We start from the raw sequence: 21705 nt of genomic DNA, 5'->3' as shown, positions 1-21705 counted from the left end.
GCTGCTGCAGAACAACAAATTTCACAACATATGCCTGATTCTGATCCTCTACACAAAACTAGAGCAGAAGCAAAAATAAAAAGTAGTCTAAATTTTGTTTTGACTCAGTAGTTTCCCAAGATTCAGGGAATATAACACATAACAAATAAATTCACATAAATCTGAGCTTTTTGCATAATAAGGCTTCTCACTCCAAAGATAATACTTAGCTTATGTTCATTCCTTCTACTCAACAGAAAACAGTCAATCTACACTTTTGTTTCCTATTTGCACTTAATATTCAAACAATTCTAGACAAGTACAGTATTAGACCAGAAAAAATTTACACAATTCCTTTATGTTAAAAGGCAAACTCCACAGGATTTTTTTTTTTTACACATTTGGATCTCTAGTTCTTAAATAATGATGGTAAAAAGTACATAGCTTCAAAATCCAGTAAGATTTTGTTTGCTACAGAACAGCCAAAGTAGAATGGTGTAAAGCAAAGATTCAAAGGTGATGCATTGTCTCTACTCTCAGGCCTGTTCGGGCTGAATATTCTGGTCTTTATTTTGATTTGTTTCCAGGATCTATGTTGTATTTTTTAAAATTTATTGGTGCTTGGCAAAATGGTTGAATTCAATCAACGTGATGTGCTAACTGTTGGTGTTCATGAAATAACAACTGTCATGGGCTGATATGATGTCTGTGCACCAGTAATGCAAACTTCATGGTGAAACTGGTTCATGAATTGAGGTTTAAAAACAGAAAGGGATGGAACACTCAGCAGATCAGTTAATCTTTTAGTTTAAAGGATCCCACCCTGGGGCCACAGACTCCCTTCCTTAATGGTATTGATCCATGGCATAAAAATGGTTGGGAAGCCTTGTTTTGGGTGAAGGGTCCTTTATCAGACTCATTCTGGAGCTGAAACATCACTTGTTTCTCTTTCCACAGATGCTGACGGATGTACTAAATTTTCCAGCATTTTCTGCTTTTATTTCAGATTTACAGTATCTCCATTTTTTAAATATATATTTTTTTTCTGCTATGTTGGGGTATTCGTATAAGGGACCCCTTCCATTTCTTAGACTTGCTTAAAAAGTTTAGCAACTCTGTTCTTTTATTCAAAGTTGCATGGTCATTGAAGTCTGCCAGGAAGTGACTGTAGCACTGACAGTGATCCATAATACCTCATTTATTTGTTTTCACTAAATCAGCTAGCTCTGTGGTTGAACATAGGAGACAATTTACGGAACTTCTGCTATGTGTCAAAGCCACTGTAAGAAAACCGTTCTCACTGAGGTAAATTGACATTTTCTTTCATGTGATCATGTACAGTGTGGTTTTTATCTTGTTCCAGTTCCACCCATGCTGTTCTTCCTCTAAGATTCTCCTCTCTACCTTCACCTCAGTAAGCAATGCATTCCATGTACAAATGATAAGTAATTAAATGTGCATTTTGAAAGCCATGCAAATATTTCTAAAAGAAAAATGTTAGAATTAGTTTACTTTCCATTTTCTATCAGTAGTAATTAATACAAAAAATACCTTTTTCCCAGATTTGGCTGTTGGGTTTAACCAGTTGTCAAATAAATTCAAACCAAGAAGTACTTTTCATTTTAGTGTTCCAAGTGTCATGTAGCAGTAGTGGAGCTAACTGGAAAAACATGATTCAAGCATTTGGAAATTTCCGATAAACATGTTTTAAGTTCCAAAGTATGCTTGGCTCTGACTAGTCTACAGTTATGTTGCCGTATTTATGTTCTATATTTTGGGATGCATAGTATATATAAAAGTAACTACTAGCTTTAAAAATTTGACTTAGATACTTATCTTTCCTCTGGTGATTTCAGGATATCTCTCTCTAGCTTGCAGTGAAAGAAGTAATTTATGTATCAGAACTGATAAATGCTAGAAATGCAGAACTCAATTTATACTCAGTAAGGTCCTGTCACTAACAATGCAAAGGGCAGATCATCTGATTTTTAAGTATTACAAAAATATCAGCCAGTATGTCAGGACAACAACTCCATTATTGTTATAAAAAGGGCCTTTTTGGGCCTCTTATCCAAAAAAGGATATGCTGGCATTGGAGAGGGTCTAGAGGAGGTTCACAAGAATAATTCCAGGAATTAAAGGGTTAACATAAAAGGAGTGTTTGATGGCTCTGGGCCTTTACTCACTGGAGTTTAGAAAAATGAGTGGCCGGTCTCACTGAAACCTATCGGATATTGGAAGGCCTAGATAGAGTGGATGTGGAGAGGATGTTTCCTATAGTGGGGAGAGTCACAGGGAGTCACAGAGAGACCACAGGGCACAGCCTCAGAATAGAGGGCTGTCCATTTAAAACAGAGATGAGAAAGAATTTCTTAAGGCAGAGAGGGAATCTGTGGAGTTCATTGCCACAGGCAGTTTTGAGGGCTAAATCATTGGGAATATTTAAAGCAGAGGTTGATAGATTCTTGATTAGTCAGGTTACAGGGAGAAGGCATGTGAAATGAGTTGACTGGGATAATAAATCAACCATGTTGGAATGGCAGAGAAGACTCCATGGGCCAACTGGCACAATTATCTTCCTAAGCCTTATGGTCTTATAGGAACTCTAAAGAGAGAGCAGAAGTATCAGATTAATATCTTGTTGAAAGGGTTACCACAGTGATTAGTGAAGGATTCCATCAGTTTTTCACTAAGGTAAAAGCTTAACACATGTTCATGCCTCTTGTGAGATGTTATTCCAGCCTTCTGATATTAAAGACAAACAATCAAAAGATTATTAATTCCATAATCATGAATTATAAATAAAATCCTTGAAGAATTCCCCATACCACAATAGTTCTGCCTCCACCTTAAATTTCTCCAGTGGTCTAGATTCTGCTAACTTGTCCCTGGTTGAAATTCTCCCACAAGCGAAAACCTCTCAATGTCTAGCCTCCCTCTCAAGCCTCCTCAGGATCTTATGTGTTTCAATATGTGGCTTCTCATAGTTCTAACTCCAAAGAGCACAGAGTCAAACACTTTAGCCTCTCTTGATAGCAGAACTCTCCCAAACCAGGAGTTAGCCTGGCGAATTTCCCTTTGACTACCTGCAATGTCCTTTTTCTAGATAACAGGATCAAAATTGGCCACAATACTCCAGACATGGCCTCACCAACACCCTGTATAATTCTAACAAAACCTCCCTATTTTACCATTACTCTCAGTAAGTATTAAGATTTTTTTTAAAACACAAAAGAAACATACAAAAGCTGGAAATCAAAAGGAAATGCTAGAAATACCCAGCAGGTCAGTCAGCATCTGTGAGGAGAGAAAGAAAGTCAAGAAACACAGTAAACAGGTTGAGGGCCGTCAATTTGAAATATTAATTCTGTTTTATATTTTTCTCCCTCTCCACAGATGTTATCTGACTTGAAATTTCAGCCTTTTTTGTTTGCTTGCTTCGTAGTCTCCTCCAAGCCTACAGCACAGAAACTTTTGCAGTCTGTAAAATAATTTAGTGAAAGAGAATTACAGAATTTTTCTATCCATTTTTATCTTGTTTTAGAGGTGCTTGCTGAGGGAAATAAAATATAACATTGAAGTGGAGGCATGAACACTCAACATAAAATGTAGTACATTGTTTGCACGGAATTAAGATGTGTGTATTTTTCAGCTGAGTGCAGTAAAAAGAGAAATTCATTTAAAATCATTGGCATCTATCTATATTGTGACCAAACTATAACTTTAGATTGATGTTTATGCTGAACTCTAGGAGCAAAACTTGGACGTCTATATAAAGATAGGCACCTAAGATTCAAGATGGCTCTGAGGAACCACAATGGCATGTTGCGGGCAGCTCAAAAAACTTCTAAATATACTTCTGAGTTATTCTCACTGCAATCTGAAACCTGTAATTTGCTTTAAGCATCGAACTTTTGAACTGTCTTCATGATCGGGCAATTTTACGATCTTCTGAAGGACTCTGCAGACCTAACTCTTAAGCGTGCAAATAAAGCATGTTTAAGCAGACAACGGTACATCACCGTGGCTTGAAGAGAAGGAGGAGGGGAGGAATTTAAGCCAGGCAGTAACAGCAAATAATGGAAGTTCCTCTACCCAACATTTTGTTGGCAAATGTACAGCCGCTGGAGAACAAGTCTGAGGACCAAAGGGCAAGATTGCTGTATCAGAGGGAAATGAAGAATTGCTGCATTCTGTGTTTCACAGAAACATGGCTCACTCTGGACATGCTGGATACACTGATGAAACCCGAAGGCTCTGTGTTTCACATTTAGAATCTCTATGGTGCTCAGATGAGGCAATTTTGTTGCACTCTTCTTCCCCTGACCTGGAACATCTGATGAGTAAGTGCTGACCATTCTACTTACCAAGAGACTTCTCCTCCATGATCCTGACCACACATACTGCCAAAAGCCAATGTTAATTAGGCACTCAAAATATTGAATGCTGCCGTCACCAAACAAGAAACAGTCTACCCCGACACATTTCAAATCATAGTTGAGGACCTCAATCGGTTTTGAAGAAATCTCTGCACAAATATCATCAGCATATAACCTGCAGCATCAGGGGTCCCAACACACTCAACCTCTGCTGTGATATGATAATGATGCCTACCATTCAACGTCGTCTAAGCATGTCAGGAAATCTGATCATTTAGCTGTCCTTCTCCTACCTGCATACGGGTAGAGGCTAAAGAACAGGGCTCCAGAGATGTTCCCTTTTGCATATTGTGCGTGTGTGTTTTGTAAATTCTATTGTATTCCTTTGTTTGTGTGTTCCTGCATAAAGATGAAACTTTGATACTAATTTTGATAATAAATTTGAACTTTGAAACAGACAAATCATCTTTGTGCTTTTTCTATTTGCAAATTGTTGACATTGATCAAATTTAGAAGTGTTTACAGGCTGCATGACTGATCCTCTTCAAATGACAAACAAATAACTGAAAGGGTTAATGCTGATCTATAAATTATCTACAGCTGTAGATATCTTGTCTTCATTTCTAACACTAACTACATTGGTCTCTAAAAATGCCTTCAATGCAACAGAAACTGGGAAACAATCAGCCATTGAGAAAAATAAACATCATAACTTACCTGTTCTTGTAGTTTCTGAAACATGAAGGGATGAGGATGTGCAAGCATACTCTCGGTGAGACGAGATTGACCCTCCACATTTACCTGTGTTGCTGCCTTACTGCACAGAAAGGTTTTATAGATCTGCTGTGCCTTGCCATGAAGCTTCAATAAACAAATAAAAAAGCATTTGAGGAATTCATTTATGAATATTATACTTGAATTAATTTATAAATATTACACAATGTTCAAATTGATGGGTGAATATTATGGAGTACAATGTTTTAAATATTGGCGATATTAATGCATGATACCAATTTTATGGTAATTGCAACAAAGCTTATATCTTTGTTCTGGTTCTATATATGCAGCTTTGTCAAATATACAGTAGTACTGAGCAAAAATCTTAGGCACATACAGTGCTTATAAAAAGTATTCACCTCCCCTTGGAAGTTTTCATGTTTTATTGTTTTACAACGTTGAATCGCGATGGGTTTAATTTGGCTTTCTTGACACTGATTAACAGAAAAAGACTCTTTCTTGTCAAAGTGATCTAAATTAATTGCAAATATAAAACTCAAAATAATTCCATAAGTATACACCCCCCCTTTAATATGACACACCAAGTCATCACTGGTGCAGCCAATTGGTTTTAGAAGTCACAGAATTAGTTAAATGGACATCTGTTTTTGGAGACTTGTGTGCAGTCAAGGTGTTTCAATTGATTGTAATAAAAATACATCTGTATCTGGAAGGTCCAACTGCCGGTGAGTCAGTATCCTGGCAAGAAACTACACCATGAAGATAAAAGAACACTCCAAGCAACTCCGCGAAAAAGTTATTGAAAAGCGTAACACAGGAGATGGATACAAAAAAATTTCCAAGTCACTGAATATCCCTCGGGGTACTGTTAAGTCAATCATCAAAAATGGAAAGAATATGGCACAGCTGTAAATCTGCCTAGAGCTGGACAGCCTCAAAAACGGGAGTGACTGTGCAAGAAGGGGATTATTAAGGGAGGCCACCAAGAGACCCATGACAACTCTGGAGGAGCTACAAGCTTCAGCAGCAGAGATGGGAAAGATTCGCATACAGCAACTGTTGCCCGGGTGCTTCACCAGTCACAGCTTTATGGGAGAGTGGCAAAGAGAAAGCCACTGTTGAAAAAATTCACATGAAATCTCACCTAGAGTTTGCCAGAAAGCATGTGGGAGACTCTGAAGTCAGCTAGAAGGTACTATGGTCTGATGAAACCAAAATTGAGCTTTTTGACCGTCAGACTAGATCCTGCAGCACTACAGCAGGCCCTGGAAGGTTTGTGAAGGTAGAGAGTAAAATTAGTGCAGCAAAATACAAGGATATCCTGGAAGAAAACCTGATGCAGTCTGCAAGAGAACTGTGACTTGGGAGAAGATTTGTTTTCCAGCAAGACAATGACCCCAAGCATAAATCCAAAGCTACATAGGAATGGCTTAAAAACAACAAAGTTAATGCCTTGGAGTGGCCAAGTCAGAGTCCAGACATCAATCTAATTGTGAATTTGTGGCAACTTGAAAAAGGCTGTTCACTCATGATCCCCATGCAATCTGACAGAGCTTGAGCAGTTTTGTAAAGAGGAATGGGGAAAAATTGCAGTGTCCAGAAGTGCAAATCTGATAGAGACCTATCCACACAGACTCAAGGCTGTAATTGCTGCCAAAGGTGTGTCTACTAAATACTGACTTGAAGGAGGGTGAATAGTTATGGAATCAATTATTTTATGTTTTATATTTGTAATTAATTTAGATCACTTTGTAGAGATCTGTTTTCACTTTGACACGAAAGAGCCTTTTTCTGTTGATCAGTGTCAAAAAAAGACAACTTAAATTCAATGTGATTTAATGTTGTAAAACAATAAAACATGAAAACTTCCGGGGGGGGGGGGGGGAGAAGGTGAATACTTTTTATAGGCACTGTATATATAGCTAGGATGCCTAAGACTTGCACAATACTATATATGTCTTTCCAGTTACCAAATAACACTTAATACCACTGAGCTAATACAAAGCTAAGTACTCTTATTTCTGTTTCCTGTCTTAACCAACATACAGTACAATGCAAAAGTTTTAGACACCCTAGCTATACGTATATGTGCCTAAGACTTTTGCACAGTACTGTATTTGTCAACGTGAAGCAGAGAGCGAGTTTGTAAATCTGGCAGGAGCAAAGGATGTTGGGAACGGTGAGGATGGAGCCCTCCAGGAGGGGTGTGGGAAAGGTGACAGAGAAGGAGTGTCGAGGGTTGGGGTGGGATACACACAGCCCTGAGACACCAGGCAAGGTCATTTGATTCCAAACAATTGGTTTATTGATCATGTCTCTCTGGTGTTTCCCATTCCTTTCCCTTTTCCCAACCACGATTCCCCTCTACCTGCCACTCTCAGTCCACAATAGAAACCCAGATCAGAATCAGATTTATCATCACTCACATATGTCATGAAATCTGTTTTATTGTGTGGTAGCAATACAGTGCAATATCACATTACTGTGCAAAAGTCTTGGGTACATATATTTAGCTAGGGTGTCTGAGACTTTTGCACTGTACTGTATGTTGGTTAAAATAGGAAGGTGGTTGGGAAACAGAAATAAGAGTACTTAGCAACATACATCAAAGTATTCAGCATCTGCAGAATTCCTGTTGTTAAGAGTACTTGGCTTTGTATTAGCTCAGTGGTATTAGGTGTTACTTGGTAACTGGAAAGACATATATAGTATTGCGCACAAGTCTTAGGCATTCTAGTTACATACGGGACCTTTTCAGAATGGCAGGCGGTGACTAGTGGGGTACCGCAAGGCTCAGTGCTGGGATCCCAGTTGTTTACAATATATATTAATGACTTGGATGAGGGAATTAAATGCAGCATCTCCAAGTTTGCGGATGACACGAAGCTGGGTGGCAGTGTTAGCAGTGAAGAAGATGCTAAGAGGATGCAGGGTGACTTGGATAGGTTGGGTGAGTGGGCAAACTCACGGCAGATGCAATTTAATGTGGATAAATGTGAAGTTATCCACTTTGGTGGCAAAAATAGGAAAACAGATTATTATCTGAATGGTGGCCGATTAGGAAAAGGGGAGGTGCAACGAGACCTGGGTGTCATTATACACCAGTCATTGAAAGTGGGCATGCAGGTACAGCAGGCGGTGAAAAAGGCGAATGGTATGCTGGCATTTATAGCAAGAGGATTCGAGTACAGGAGCAGGGAGGTACTACTGCAGTTGTACAAGGCCTTGGTGAGACCACACCTGGAGTATTGTGTGCAGTTTTGGTCCCCTAATCTGAGGAAAGACATCTTTGCCATAGAGGGAATACAAAGAAGGTTCACCAGATTGATTCCTGGGATGGCAGGACTTTCATATGAAGAGAGACTGGATGAACTGGGCTTGTACTCGTTGGAATTTAGAAGATTGAGGGGGGATCTGATTGAAACGTATAAGATCCTAAAGGGATTGGACAGGCTAGATGCAGGAAGATTATTCCCGATGTTGGGGAAGTCCAGAACGAGGGGTCACAGTTTGAGGATAGAGGGGAAGCCTTTTGGGACCGAGATTAGGAAAAACTTCTTCACACAGAGAGTGGTGAATCTGTGGAATTCTCTGCCACAGCAAACTGTTGAGGCCGGTTCATTGGCTATGTTTAAGAGGGAGTTAGATATGGCCCTTGTGGCTACAGGGGTCAGGGGGTATGGAGGGAAGGCTGGGGCGGGGTTCTGAGTTGGATGATCAGCCATGATCATAATAAATGGCGGTGCAGGCTCGAAGGGCCGAATGGCCTACTCCTGCACTTATTTTCTATGTTTCTATGTTTCTATATTATCTGTGCCCGAGACATTTGCACAGGGCTACTGTATCAAATTCAGTACAAGACAGTACAAATGTAATAATTCAGTCTCCAATACCAAAGTACATAAACTTTGAGTTGAACCACTGATGCCTAATAATTATTTTAGAATTACTAAATGAATTAAGTTGAAGGAAAAAGCTATATGATAAGAAGCTTATGTAAAAACACAAATATCTCGAAATTGAGCCAATTTGGGCATCTTTTATGTGCTGATGGCAGGCAAAAGACATCTTGCATTTATCACCTCTTGCTAATAATTACTTCTGGGTTGATCAGTACCTATTGGCAAATTGGACTAGATGTTTCTGGGTATGATTCACCCTAGCACACTGATTTCAGCGCAGCCTCAACCACATAGCTAATCATCCCATTGGACACAGTTACATATCCTCCACTTTCAGCAAAAACTTGAACTTCTGGGGGAGATACAGAACATCTAAAAAACAGGAGCATGTTGTCACGGACTTGGACAATACTCAGAAGTCCTGCACTATCATATCAATGTCCCACATATAGCATAGCCCAGTTCCCAACTAAATGTTAGCTGATTCACTGGGTTCCCTTCCCCAGATGCAATCTTTTAAAAAAAAAAATGAAACCTGTGACCTGCATGCAGCATAGTTAATGCATTGATCAGTTCAGAGTTTGCAATGCTCACGACAAAGGTTTTGGCATTGTTGTGGACAGCGAGCAAGGTTGTTCAAGGCTATAGAAAGGAATAGATAGTAAATTGGCAGAGTTCCAGCAGACAGAATTTAATCCTATCAAGCGCAAAGTGATGCAGTTTGGGAACTCAAATAGGGATAGGACATATGCAGTAAGCACATGCAGGGAGGGTTCAAAGGAATGTTAATGACTTGCGGACCATGTGGTTCAAGCTCGTAGATCCCTGATCGTGTCAATTCAAGAAGAAGGAAAGATTCAAGACATTGAATGTTATTTCCAGTACACAAGTGTAAAAGAGAACAAAATAATTGTTACTCCAGATCCGATGCAGCACAAATATTAACATTAAGATAAAGAACACAACTGTTTGTTCATTATGAGCCGTGTCGTATGACGTGGACAATCATTATCTTTCAATGACACAATTGTCCTGGGCAAATTTTTCACAGGAAGCGGCTTGCCATTGCCTTCTTCTGAGCAGTGTCATTACAAGACGGGTGACCCCAGCCATTATCAATACCCTTCAGAGGGTGTCTGCCTGGCATCAGTGGTCGCATAACCAGGACTTGTGATATGCACCAGCCGCTCATACAACCATCCACCACCTGCTCCCATCACTTGACCCTGATTAGGGGGCTAAGCAGGTGCTACACCTTGCCCAAGGGAGACCTTCAGGCTAGTGGAGGGAAGGAGCACCTTACACTTCCCTTGCGAGAGATGCAACTTCATCCCTCTACCCAAAAGAACACAATACTAAAGGAAAAAAACACAATAAATATAAATACATAAGATAGCTTAAGTACATAGATTATTTGCATGTCCATAAAGTGAAGCTACACACAGGAGTGTCTGTATATAACGTGACTCTGACAGGAAATGATAAAGCAATGGTGGTTGGGGGTGTGGACTGTGGGTTAATGGGTGGAGGTTTTCATCAGCCTTACTGCTGGTGGAATTAACTGTTTTTGAGCCTGGTGGTCCTGGTGTAGCTACTACACCAATCAATACAGCTACATAGGATGTTGAAGAGGATAAATGGAATACTTGCCTTCATAGGCTGGGGTATAGAATATAAAAGTTGGGGAGTCATATCGTAACTTTACAAAACACTAATTAAGCTACATGAGTATTGTGTAGTTGTGGACACCTCGTTGAAGGTTGTGATTGCGTTGGACGGGTTTTAGAGAAGGTTCACCGAGACGTTGCCTGTATTGGAAGACTTCTGTTATAGTGAGAGATTGGATGGGCCAGGTTTGTACTCTCTGGAGCAGAGGAGGCCACGGGATAACCTAAAAGAGATGTATAAAATTGTGAGAGGCTTAGACAGCATGGACAGTCAGGATCTTTTTCTCATGGTAGAGGTGTCAAAAACAAAAGAACATGGGTTTAAGGTGAGAGGAAAGCATTTTCAAGGGGATCTGAAGATTTTTTTTTAGATACACAGGGCGCACTGGCCTCCAGCGATGCATTGTGTCTTGTATGCAGTTTGTTTTGTAAGAACATCACTTCCTGTGTGTAAGCTGTTCACTTACATCATTTCCTGTGGGTTAATTTGGATTCAATTTGAAGCACATGGTGGAAAGACATCTATCTCCATACTCTCTTTATTTGCCCTTAAAGCAGCAATATCTGTAAGTTTTTGTTAAACATAGAAACATACAGCACAGTACAGGCCCTTCAGCCCACAACACTGTGCTGAACATGTACTTACTTTAGAAATTACCTACGGTTACCCATAGCCCTCTATTTTCCTAAGCTCCATGTACCTATCCGGGAGTCTCTTAAAAGAACCTATTGTACCAATTAATATTGGTAAATATTTAATAGATACATATTGAAAGAAATATTATGTTTATCATTATTAAGTATCATTGCACCATGAGTTTATTCTTGTTGACATGTCACGTTTGTGGAATGTTGGCGTGTGTATTAACTTGGTTAACACGGATCGTGAAAATCATCAGAAGTATTAGTATATTCAGGCAAGTGCCAATTCTGTATTGAATTTAGTATGTATTATACTTAACTCTCTGCAGTTTCACTCATTAAAGACCTTGAAAGTAGCTTCCGTCTCAGGTGATTTTTGAGAAGGCGTTTAACTCACTGCATAGCTTTGTACATACACACTGTGAGGGCAGTAAACAGGGATTTGGTGGTATTTGGATTGCACTGCCATAGGAGCTGATGGAATATGGCACAATCACACCACTTAAGAGGCATTTAGTCAGTCACTTGAATAGGCAAGGACTAGAACAGGGGTTCCCAACTTCTTTTATGCCATGGACCAATACCATTATGCAAGGGGTCCATAGGCCCCAGGTTGGGAACCCCTGGGATAGAAGGGTACAGACATCGTGGGCAAATGAGACTGGCAGAAAGGTCAGCGTGGATGTGTTGTACATCTCTATGACCACTCACAACACACATATTGAGAAGCAAGGGTCCACCTGACACATTGAAGAACATGTATTCTCCTCTCCTACAGCACAACACCTTCCTTTGGCTATTTTGTGCTTACCCTGAAGAGAATTTGTTAAGTGATGACTCACTTCCCTCTGGTCAGCCTCATGATGACTTGAGAGATGCAACCTCTGAATAGAAATGCTAACAGGAACTGCTATTATCCCATTTTGGTGATGTATATGTGTGTGCTTGACAGACCCAAGCAGACTGTCAAAGTCATTTGGCAGAATGCCACATCATCATAACTCACAAAGCGGCACCAAGACCTCACGTGACTGGTGGCTGGAAGACCACCCACCATAACGCGCCTCCCCCGATCAGATCCTTCAGTAAGTCCCAGCACATACACAGTATAATGTGTAGCACATGTTCAGCACATCAGCAGGGTGTAAACTCCAACGTCTAGGCAGATTGTTTCGAAAGACATGTTCAAGCATTCAAATGTAAATTTAGAATTGCCAGATAAGCAGTTGGAATTGGATCACACGCTTTAATATCAGGAAAACAACAGGAGGCATTGCATTTTTTTGGTGGAGTGGTTTGTTATTCAGATGACCTAACGAGTGAAAGTTGTGACATATTTTAAATTAATTACAATAGAATGATCAACAGGACAGCCGTCTGATTCAGGAATGCAATACATGGATTAGGTCAAAACTAGTAAAATAAAATTAGATGTCATGAAGTTCTTCACATATAAAATCATCTGTACTATACTTTATCTTAGATAGACACATGTATGAAAGGAAAATGGAGGGAAGGTTTAGACTGATGGTGGAGTAGGTTAAAATGGGGGCCAAAGCGTCTCCATTGTGCTACACCACTCTCTGTTCTATGTTTCACGCACTGCTGCTGCAAAGCAACAGATTTCACATCACACAAGTTAGTGATAATAAATCTGTTTTTGATCAACTCATAACCCTGGCTTCTAGAAGATAAAATAAAAGAAAATACTAGGACTAATTTCAAATCTTTATGCACAAGTCTAGGAATAAGTGGTAAAACACCCCAAATCATCTTCTATTCCCAATCTTAACATTATTATTTGCAATAATTGAAGCTTAGAATCCTCTTCTGGTCTTACTAAACCTTTCAACGATATAATCATTTTGAGCAAGTAAAGTGCAAGCAGTAAGTATGAAGAGGCATGCTTCAATTTAATCAGCATCAACATTAAGCATTCTCAAATTTTGTAAAGGATGACCAATTTTGTATGGAATTGTACGACTAAGAGTCATTATTATTCTCTTCCTATGATAATTCCTAATTCCATCTTAAACATTGGGTGGCGGGGTGGAGATACGTCGCCACCAAAGGATGTGTAAGGTGCTTCTTCCTGCCACTAGCCTGCAGGTCACCCTTGGGCAAGATGTAGCACCTGCTTTACCCCACCACCCCTGATCAGGGTCACGTGAAGTCATGAGAGCAGGTGGCGGATGGTCGTACAAGCAGCTGGTGCATATCACAAGTCCTGGTTATGTAACCACTGACACCAGACAGACAATCTCTGAAGAGTATTGATAATGGCTGGGGTCACCTGTCTTGTAAAGACACTGCCCAGAGGAAGGCAATGGCAAACTGCTTCTGTGGAAAAGTTTGCCAAAAACAGTCATGGTCATGAGACCACGATCGCCCACGTCATACGACACGGTACATAATGATGACGATCATAATCAATAGAACAGCAGGTACATAATCTACCATTAGCACAATCAAGGGCTAAATACTTACCAGCTTCTCATCTTGAATTTTCTTGAATTCTTCACATGCTAACCAGAACAAAACATTTTCTTCACTAAATTCTCGTCTTAGAAAATCCTATGAATAAAAGAAGAAAGATAACTCTCACACTAATCAGAGGCAATACAGTGTTAACATTAGGAATTTGCTATTAATGAATTTGTATCTGTGCCCCCCGGTCCTGGCGTTTCAGTCATTAGAACCCTGTTTTATAAACTACATTTAAAGCCTTCATGTTTCCAAACACTATTAGAGGATATTTCTAAATTCCTTCTCAGTTAAGAAGAAAACAATATAATTTTTCTCCAAGTAGGTAAAAATATCATTTCCCTAACACTGAAATAAACCTCCCTGTTTGTGCTCCAAAGCCCTGGCTGCATCTTTAAGGGCAGCCAAGGTCAACGTTGAGTTCATCAAGTACTTCAGAATCAGAATCAGGTTTATCATCACCAGCATGTGTCGTGAAATTTTTTAACTTAGCAGCAGCAGTTCAATGCAATACATAACAGAAGAAAAAAATAATTATTATTAATAATTAAGTAAATCAATTACAGTATATTATACCAAATAGATCGATAATCATGCAAAAAACAGAAATAATATATATTTAAAAAGTAAGGTATTGTTCAAGGGTTCAACGTCCATCCAGGAATCCAGGTACGCAACATTCACAAGAATAAAATAAATAAAGCGAAATTATAGAAGTACCACAATTCTTATGTTTGTTTATTCAGGTTTTTTTTATACAAGGAATTTCTTTAGCCAGAGAGTGGTGAATCTGTGGAATTCATTGCCACAGGTGGCTGTGAGGCCAAGTCATTTGGTATACTTAAGGCAGAGGTAGATAGATTCTTGATTAGTCAGGGCGTAAAGGGATACAGAGAGAAGGCAGGAGATTGGAGCTGAGAGGGAAAGTGGATCAGCCATGATGAAATAGCAGAGCAGACTCGATGGGCCAAATGGCCTAATTCTGGCCCTATAATCTTATATTTATTTATTTACTGAGATACAGGACAGAATGGGCCCTTCTGGCCCCTTGAGCCACGCCACCCAGCAATCCCCCGATTTAATCCTAGCCTAATCAAAAGTCAATTTACAATGACCAATTAATCTCCCAACCCGTACATCTTTGAACTGTGGGAGGAAACCGGAGCACCAGGAGGAAACCCACATAGTCACAGGGAAAGCGTACAAACTCCTTACAAGCAGCGGTGGGAATTGAACCCGGGTCACTGGTACTATATTGCGTTGTGCTAACCACTACACTATGTAACTGATGACCAATCACCATTGCCCATCAGGGTTTGCTATGCCAAACTGGGGCAAGTTAAATCAAGAAGTTTCTTTTATTAAAACACCTTGCTTATAGAAGGAATCAACAATTTGCTGTAGGGATTGCTTTTCTGTATATTCAGGAATATGCCAATGTTTCTGGCATAGGAAAGGATTGCATACTAATATAGTCAGTTGACTATCAGCCATCCCACAGCAGTTAGGAGGTTATAGGTGGTTATACCATTTGTACAAAATACAGTATGTTTCAATTTCACTCTGATTGTTTCATACTGATGGTGGTCCAGCTGTTTCTGAATATGTACTCTACGTCTCATTCATCTGGTGTAGTTGCATCGGCTGTTGGTCGATTATAGTACGAATCCAACAGGAAGTACATATATTTAGCTAAGGTGCTTAAGACGGTCGTACTAGGCTGAGAGCTGTAGCACTTGTCGAGCGTGCTCTGAATTGGACTACTGCTAAGTGATAATTCTTTCTATATAATAATTTTGGTATAACTTGACCACATTGGGCACCAGCTGTGATGGTATTGGGCTGGCTGACTTTGAAGTTCTAGTCTCAAATGAAGACCTTAAGCACCATCTGATATAGATAGCTACAGGCATCCTCACTAAAGGAAGGTTATACTGTAATATCCAATGTTCAAAGACTAGTTCTCTTCTCTGTTTATCCTTCACTGTGAGTTTAACTGCCAATACCTACTATTCAAGTGGTGGGTCCCCTCTCCCTACCAAAGAGGAGATACTTCCAGCTAACAAAGTAGGTTAAACACAGTTCATTTATTTTCAGTGATATACATTTAAACCCAAACAACATTCTTAACACACAATTAAAACTCAGAGGACTTCTATCTTATAAAAGACTTCTGAATAGCAAACCATTCCTAAAACACAAAGGACTCCAAAATTAAAACACAGGTACAATTCCTATACGCTAAAAAGACATACCCACGAGCCGCAAACAATCAAGTCATCTGAATGGATTCCAATTCATCCTGTGTTTCTGTCATTCTTCTTGACATTCCTGGACCATTCCTAAAAAGCCTGAACTGCCCTCTAAATTTATACTATCTTTTTGCCATTTGGATGACTTCACATACATGATATTTTTTTCAGTTACCTTTCAACACAAGAGACCTAAAAGATTCTGGAGACAGCGTTCCCAGCTACCCACAATGAATGCAGTTAAGCTGACTCCCTGATCAGCTAAATAACCGATAGTCAAGCCATATTGTGTTCTGCTAAAGACTGCTGCAACATTCATGGGCTCAGGAATTTGGACTATATTTTTATGAGTGTATTTTACTATCTTAACTTATATGTGCTATACGTTTCTTGTGCTGTGTATGACTGTTGGTTCTATGTTTTTGTATCTTGGCCTCTGAGTAATGCTGTTTCATCTATGGCTGAATGACAATTGAACTTGAAATGATGGGCTGCCTGCTTCCTTGAACTAAACATCTTAGCCAGCATTGCTTATTTTGAAACAATCCAAATTAAATAAACCATTTTGTTGTACTGCATCTTCTGAACAGTTAGACCAGGTACAGTGGTGCTAGCAAGGCTGTTATAGACTGTACTTGTTTGCCAAGCTGCCTTCTCAATTTCAAGCTGATGACATTAATGTTAAGAACTGAAGACTGAAAATGGGAGAAGGAAGGAGGGATAATAATATCAAATATCTGAGGAAGAATGGACAATAATGTGGAGGTATCAATGGAAGTGTATCAGTTCACAGAAATGGAGGGAGCTAGGGCTTTTCTCTTTGGAGAGAAGGAGGATGAGAGGAGACATGACAGAGGTGTACAAGATATTAAGAGGAATAGATAGAGTGGATAGCCAGCGCCTCTTCCCCAGGGCACCACTGCTCAATACAAGAGGACATGGCTTTAAGATAAGGGGTGGGAAGTTCAAGGGGGATATTAGAGGAAAGTTTTTTACTCAGAGAGTGGTTGGTGTGTGGAATGCACTGACTGAGTCAGTGGTGGAGGCAGATACACTAGTGAAATTTAAGAGACTACTAGACAGATATATGGAGGAATTTAAGGTGGGGGTTTATATGGGAGGCAGGGTTTGAAGGTCAGCACAACATTGTGGGCCGAAGGGCCTGTAATGTGCTATACTATTCTATATTCTATGAGTTCAGGTGGAAAAACTTGATAAGATATTTTATTACACCCTCTCAGAAATCCCATTATGATAGTAACCTCCCTGTTTTATTGGAGAAATTGTGGAAATCAAAATGCAAACTATTATCATATTTTCTGGGAATGCTCTGTTATCAAAGACAATTGGAGTGGGATACACAATGCCCTACAAGACATCTTTAAATGTGAAATACCCTTAGAAAGTAAGACCATATATTTTGGGTATATACCTCAAGAACAGTTGAAAAGAGATAAATATTTAATGAATATACTGCTGGTGGCTGGTAAAAAGACCCTTACCAGGAAATGGTTATCACAGAAGAGCCCAACTTTAAATGTATGGATGAAAATTACAATGGACATTTACAAAATGGAGAAGATAACAGAATCTGTTAATCATAAGTTGGAACAATTTGATTCATACTGGGAAAGATGGTTTAACTACATAACACCTCATAGGCCTGATTTCATTCTCACAAGTCAGTGAATATGTTGTAAAAAAAAATCACTTCCTACTTTGTACATAGTTTTCTTCTTTTGATTGTTCTTTCTTTCCTCCCCTTTAGTGTATACCTCAGATAAATATTAAATGGAGATTTGTGACAAATATGACTATATAATATATATGTACAGTATCTGAAATACATCTAATGGAAAGTTTTGTTTGATGATGAACTTCAATAAAAAAATTACAAAAAGAAAACCGAAGACTGGCTCCCGTTTATGACAAGAAGTGAAACAATGAATAGGAGTTGGAAATTGAACTTATTCAAAAACAACTGTTTGATCTTTACAAGTGTCATCTGCTGTGTTTAGAAAGCAGAGCTTAGCAAAAAAAAAAGACTCCTGGCCCAAAGACAGCGAATATCCATCTCAACGGATGTACCTAATTAAGTGGCCACTGAGTGTACATGCAGAAAATCTCTGGATTCACTTTACTGGTGGCCGCGTTCTCATTCTAATACTGCAAATTTAGCCTCACTCCCTTCCTTTATCACTTCTCCCTATTTACATATTCATCCTGATTCTTCCACATTGGGATAATATCTGACACTAATCCTTTTTACCTGCATTGCACCTCTCTGAAAGTGTTTCTGCATCTGGCAATTGACAATGGGTGAATCCATACCAATGCATTTGTAAAACTGTTGCAACTTTTGAGATCCAATGATAGAATGTGGTCCCAACATTCTACCCCAAACCTGAGAGAAACAAGATTCAACAGAAGCTTACAGTCTTCTCTTAGATTAGAAACATAGAAAACATACAGCACAGTACAGGCCCTTCGGCCCACAATGCTGTGCCGAACATGTCCTTACCTTAGAAATTACCTAGGGTTACCCATAGCCCTCTGTTTTTTTGAGCTCCATGTACCTGTCTAGGAGTCTCTTAAAAGACCCTATCGTATCCGCCTCCACCACTGTCGCTGGCAGCCCATTCCACGCACTCACCACACTCTGCATAAAAAAACTTACCCCTAACATCTCCTCTGTACCTACTTCCAAGCACCTTAAAACTGTGTCCTCTCGTGCTAGCCAATTCAGCCCTGGGAAAAAGCCTCTGACTATCCACATGATCAATGCCTCCCAACATCTTATACACCTCTATCAAGCCACCTCTCATCCTCCATCACTCCAAGGAAAAAAGGCCGATTCACTCAACCTATTCTCAATAAGGCATGCTCCCCAATCCAGGCAACATCCTTGTAAATCTCCTCTGCACCCTTTCTATGGTTTCCATATCCTTCCTGTAGTGAGGCGACCAGAAATGAGCACAGTACTCCAAGTGGGGTCTCACTAGGGTCCTATATAGCTGCAACATCACCTCTCGGCTCTTAAACTCAATCCCACGATTGATGAAGGCCAATGCACTGTATGCCTTCTTAACCACAGAGTCAACCTGCACAGCTGCTTTGAGTGTGCTATGGACTCGGACCCCAAGATCCCTCTGATCCTTCACACTGCCAAGAGTCTTACCATAAATACTATATTCTGACATCATATTTGATCTACCAAAATGAACCACCTCACACTTATCTGGGTTGAACTCCATCTGCCACTTCTCAGCCCAGTTTTGCATCCTATCAATGTCCCACTCAAACCTCTGACAGCCCTCCACACTATCCACACCTCCAACCTTTGTGTCATCAGCAAACTTACTAACCCATCCCTCTAACTCCTCAACCAGGTCATTTATAAAAATCATGAAGAGTACGGTTCCCAGAACAGATCCCTGAGGCACACCACTGGTCACCAACCTCCATGCAGAATATGACCCATCTAAAACCACCCTTTGCCTTCTGTGGACAAGCGAGTTCTGGATCCACAAAGCAATGTTCCCTTGGATCCCATGCCTCCTCACTTTCTCAATAAGCCTTGCATGGGGTATCTTGTCAAATGTCTTGCTGAAATCCATATATACTACATCTACTGCTCTACCTTCATCAATGGGTTTAGTCACGTCTTCAAAAAATTCATTCAAGCTCCTAAGGCACAACCTGCCTTTGACAAAGCCATGCTGACTATTCCTAATCAAATTAATGCCTCTCCAAATGTTCATAAATCCTGCCTCTCAGGATCTTCTCCATCAACTTACCAACCACGGAAATAAACCATTTAACTTGAATTACCAGATTCTAATTTATTTAACTTGAATTACTAGATATTGAGATTTTTTTTAAACTAAGAAGTGCCCACTTCCTCATTTCAATGTTATATTTGCAATTTTTGGTTGCTTCAGTAATAATAACAAATTTCAGATATGGTTCATATCAATTTTATTCTAAACTGTTGGTAATTTGGGTTTGCAAAGTTCTTGACAGATTTATGAGGGGTGTAGACAGGGTAAATGCAAGCAGGCTTTTTCCATTGAGGTTGTATTGGACTACAACTAGAGGCCATGGGTAAAGGGTGAAGGAGTATGAAGAAAGGTCAGCTCCAATATTTATCGGGAGGGAAAACAGAGACGTAGACTAGTACCATGAGAAAACAGGCCTCTTGGCCCAAATCATCCATGCCAACCACAAAACCCACCAGATTAGTCCTATTTGCCTGCATTTGGTCCTCATATCTCCCTAACTTCTTCTAACCATCTACTTACCTAAATGTCTTTTCAATCTTATTAATGCACCTGCCCTAACCACTTTTTTTCTGGCAGCTCTTTCTATATAGACAACAGCCTCCGCATAAAAATAACTTTTCCCTCAGGTGCCTTTTAAATCTTAAACACATGCCCTCCAGTTTCTAGTTCCCCTTCCTTGGGACAAAGACTATGCACCTATGGCGGGGTGGAGATACGGCCCTCCTTCCTTCCACTAGCCTGCAGGTCACCCTTGGGGAAGGTGTAGCACCTGCCTAGCCCCCCAATCAGGGTCACGTGAAGCCATCGGAGCAGACAGTGGATGGCCGTTTGAGCAGCTGGCGCATATCACAAGTCCTGCTTATACAAACACTGACGCATAACAATCAGGCAGGCAATCTCTGAGGTGATTGATAATGGCTGGGGTCATGCATCTTGTAAAGACACGGCCCAGAAGAAGGCAATGACAGACCACTTCTATAGAAAAATTTGCCAAGAACAATCATGGTCATGGAAAGACCACGATCGCCCATGTCATATGACACGGCTCATAACAAACAAACGATCAATGCAGCACCCTATTATTGTCCCCCATGATTTTTATTACCCTCTCAATATCCTCCCCCTGTTCCACAGCACTCCCCTGGGCCCAACCAGGTGCTCAAGTTCCGGCAGCATCTTCGTAAAGTTTCTCTGGACTGTTTTCAGTTTAATGATGTCTGTCCTCTAACAGGGCGACCATAATTACCCCTCATGAGTTAGGCCAGTATTCCAACTGCAGCCTCACCAACGTCTTGTACAGCTACAACAGCAGGCCCCAAATCCTATACTTCACGCCCTGACAGAAGAAGGCCAGCGTGCCAATGCTTTCTTCAGCAGAATAAGCAGAAGGACAGGATGCACCCTGTCCTTGAGCTGAGGTGTGGCTAGCTGCATTTGTGTATAAAGAAGTGACTATGTTGTCAGTTTTTGGAGGCTATTACCAAGGCTTGTGCAGTCTTCCTTGCTGCAAGTAAAATAAATGTGTTTATGATTGATCCATTCTGAGTTAATTGTTGTTTATTATAAAATGTAGCAAAAAGGTGCTTGACACGGCTACCTGTGACATCATGTTCAGCAAATTATATAGTTGAACTCCTAAGTGACATGACCATTCACTGCAATAGTCTACCATGATTTGGCTTCCCAAAATGCACCTTGCACTTATTGGAAGCCATATGCCAGTCTTCAGCCTACTTGCCTGGCTGATCTAAGGCTGAATGATCTGACAAGGCAAAGGCGCATTCTGCAAAACTCCATTTTTTAAAATTCATTTCCCACTGAAGGGGCCATAATTGGGGATGTAAAAGCTTTTCGTGAAAGCCGAGGCAAAAGCCTTTGCT

The 21705-nt window shown here is 40.1% G+C and overlaps 1 protein-coding gene across 1 annotated transcript in view; it reads right to left on the bottom strand.

Annotated features, from left to right (window-relative positions):
* LOC134358749 (regulator of G-protein signaling 10-like) overlaps nucleotides 1-21705 on the bottom strand; it is a 73008-nt gene that overhangs the window by 4951 nt on the left and 46352 nt on the right. Inside the window, exons 3-4 of the mRNA XM_063071216.1 lie at nucleotides 13795-13881; nucleotides 5076-5219 (exon numbers count right to left, since the gene is read on the bottom strand). Coding sequence (XP_062927286.1) covers nucleotides 5076-5219; nucleotides 13795-13881 — 231 coding nt within the window. The remainder of the gene's footprint in view (nucleotides 1-5075; nucleotides 5220-13794; nucleotides 13882-21705) is intronic.

Source organism: Mobula hypostoma, chromosome 19 (genome assembly GCF_963921235.1).
Source record: "Mobula hypostoma chromosome 19, sMobHyp1.1, whole genome shotgun sequence".
Taxonomy (NCBI): Eukaryota; Metazoa; Chordata; class Chondrichthyes; order Myliobatiformes; family Myliobatidae; genus Mobula; species Mobula hypostoma.
This window is presented reverse-complemented; position numbering and strand designations above follow the sequence as displayed.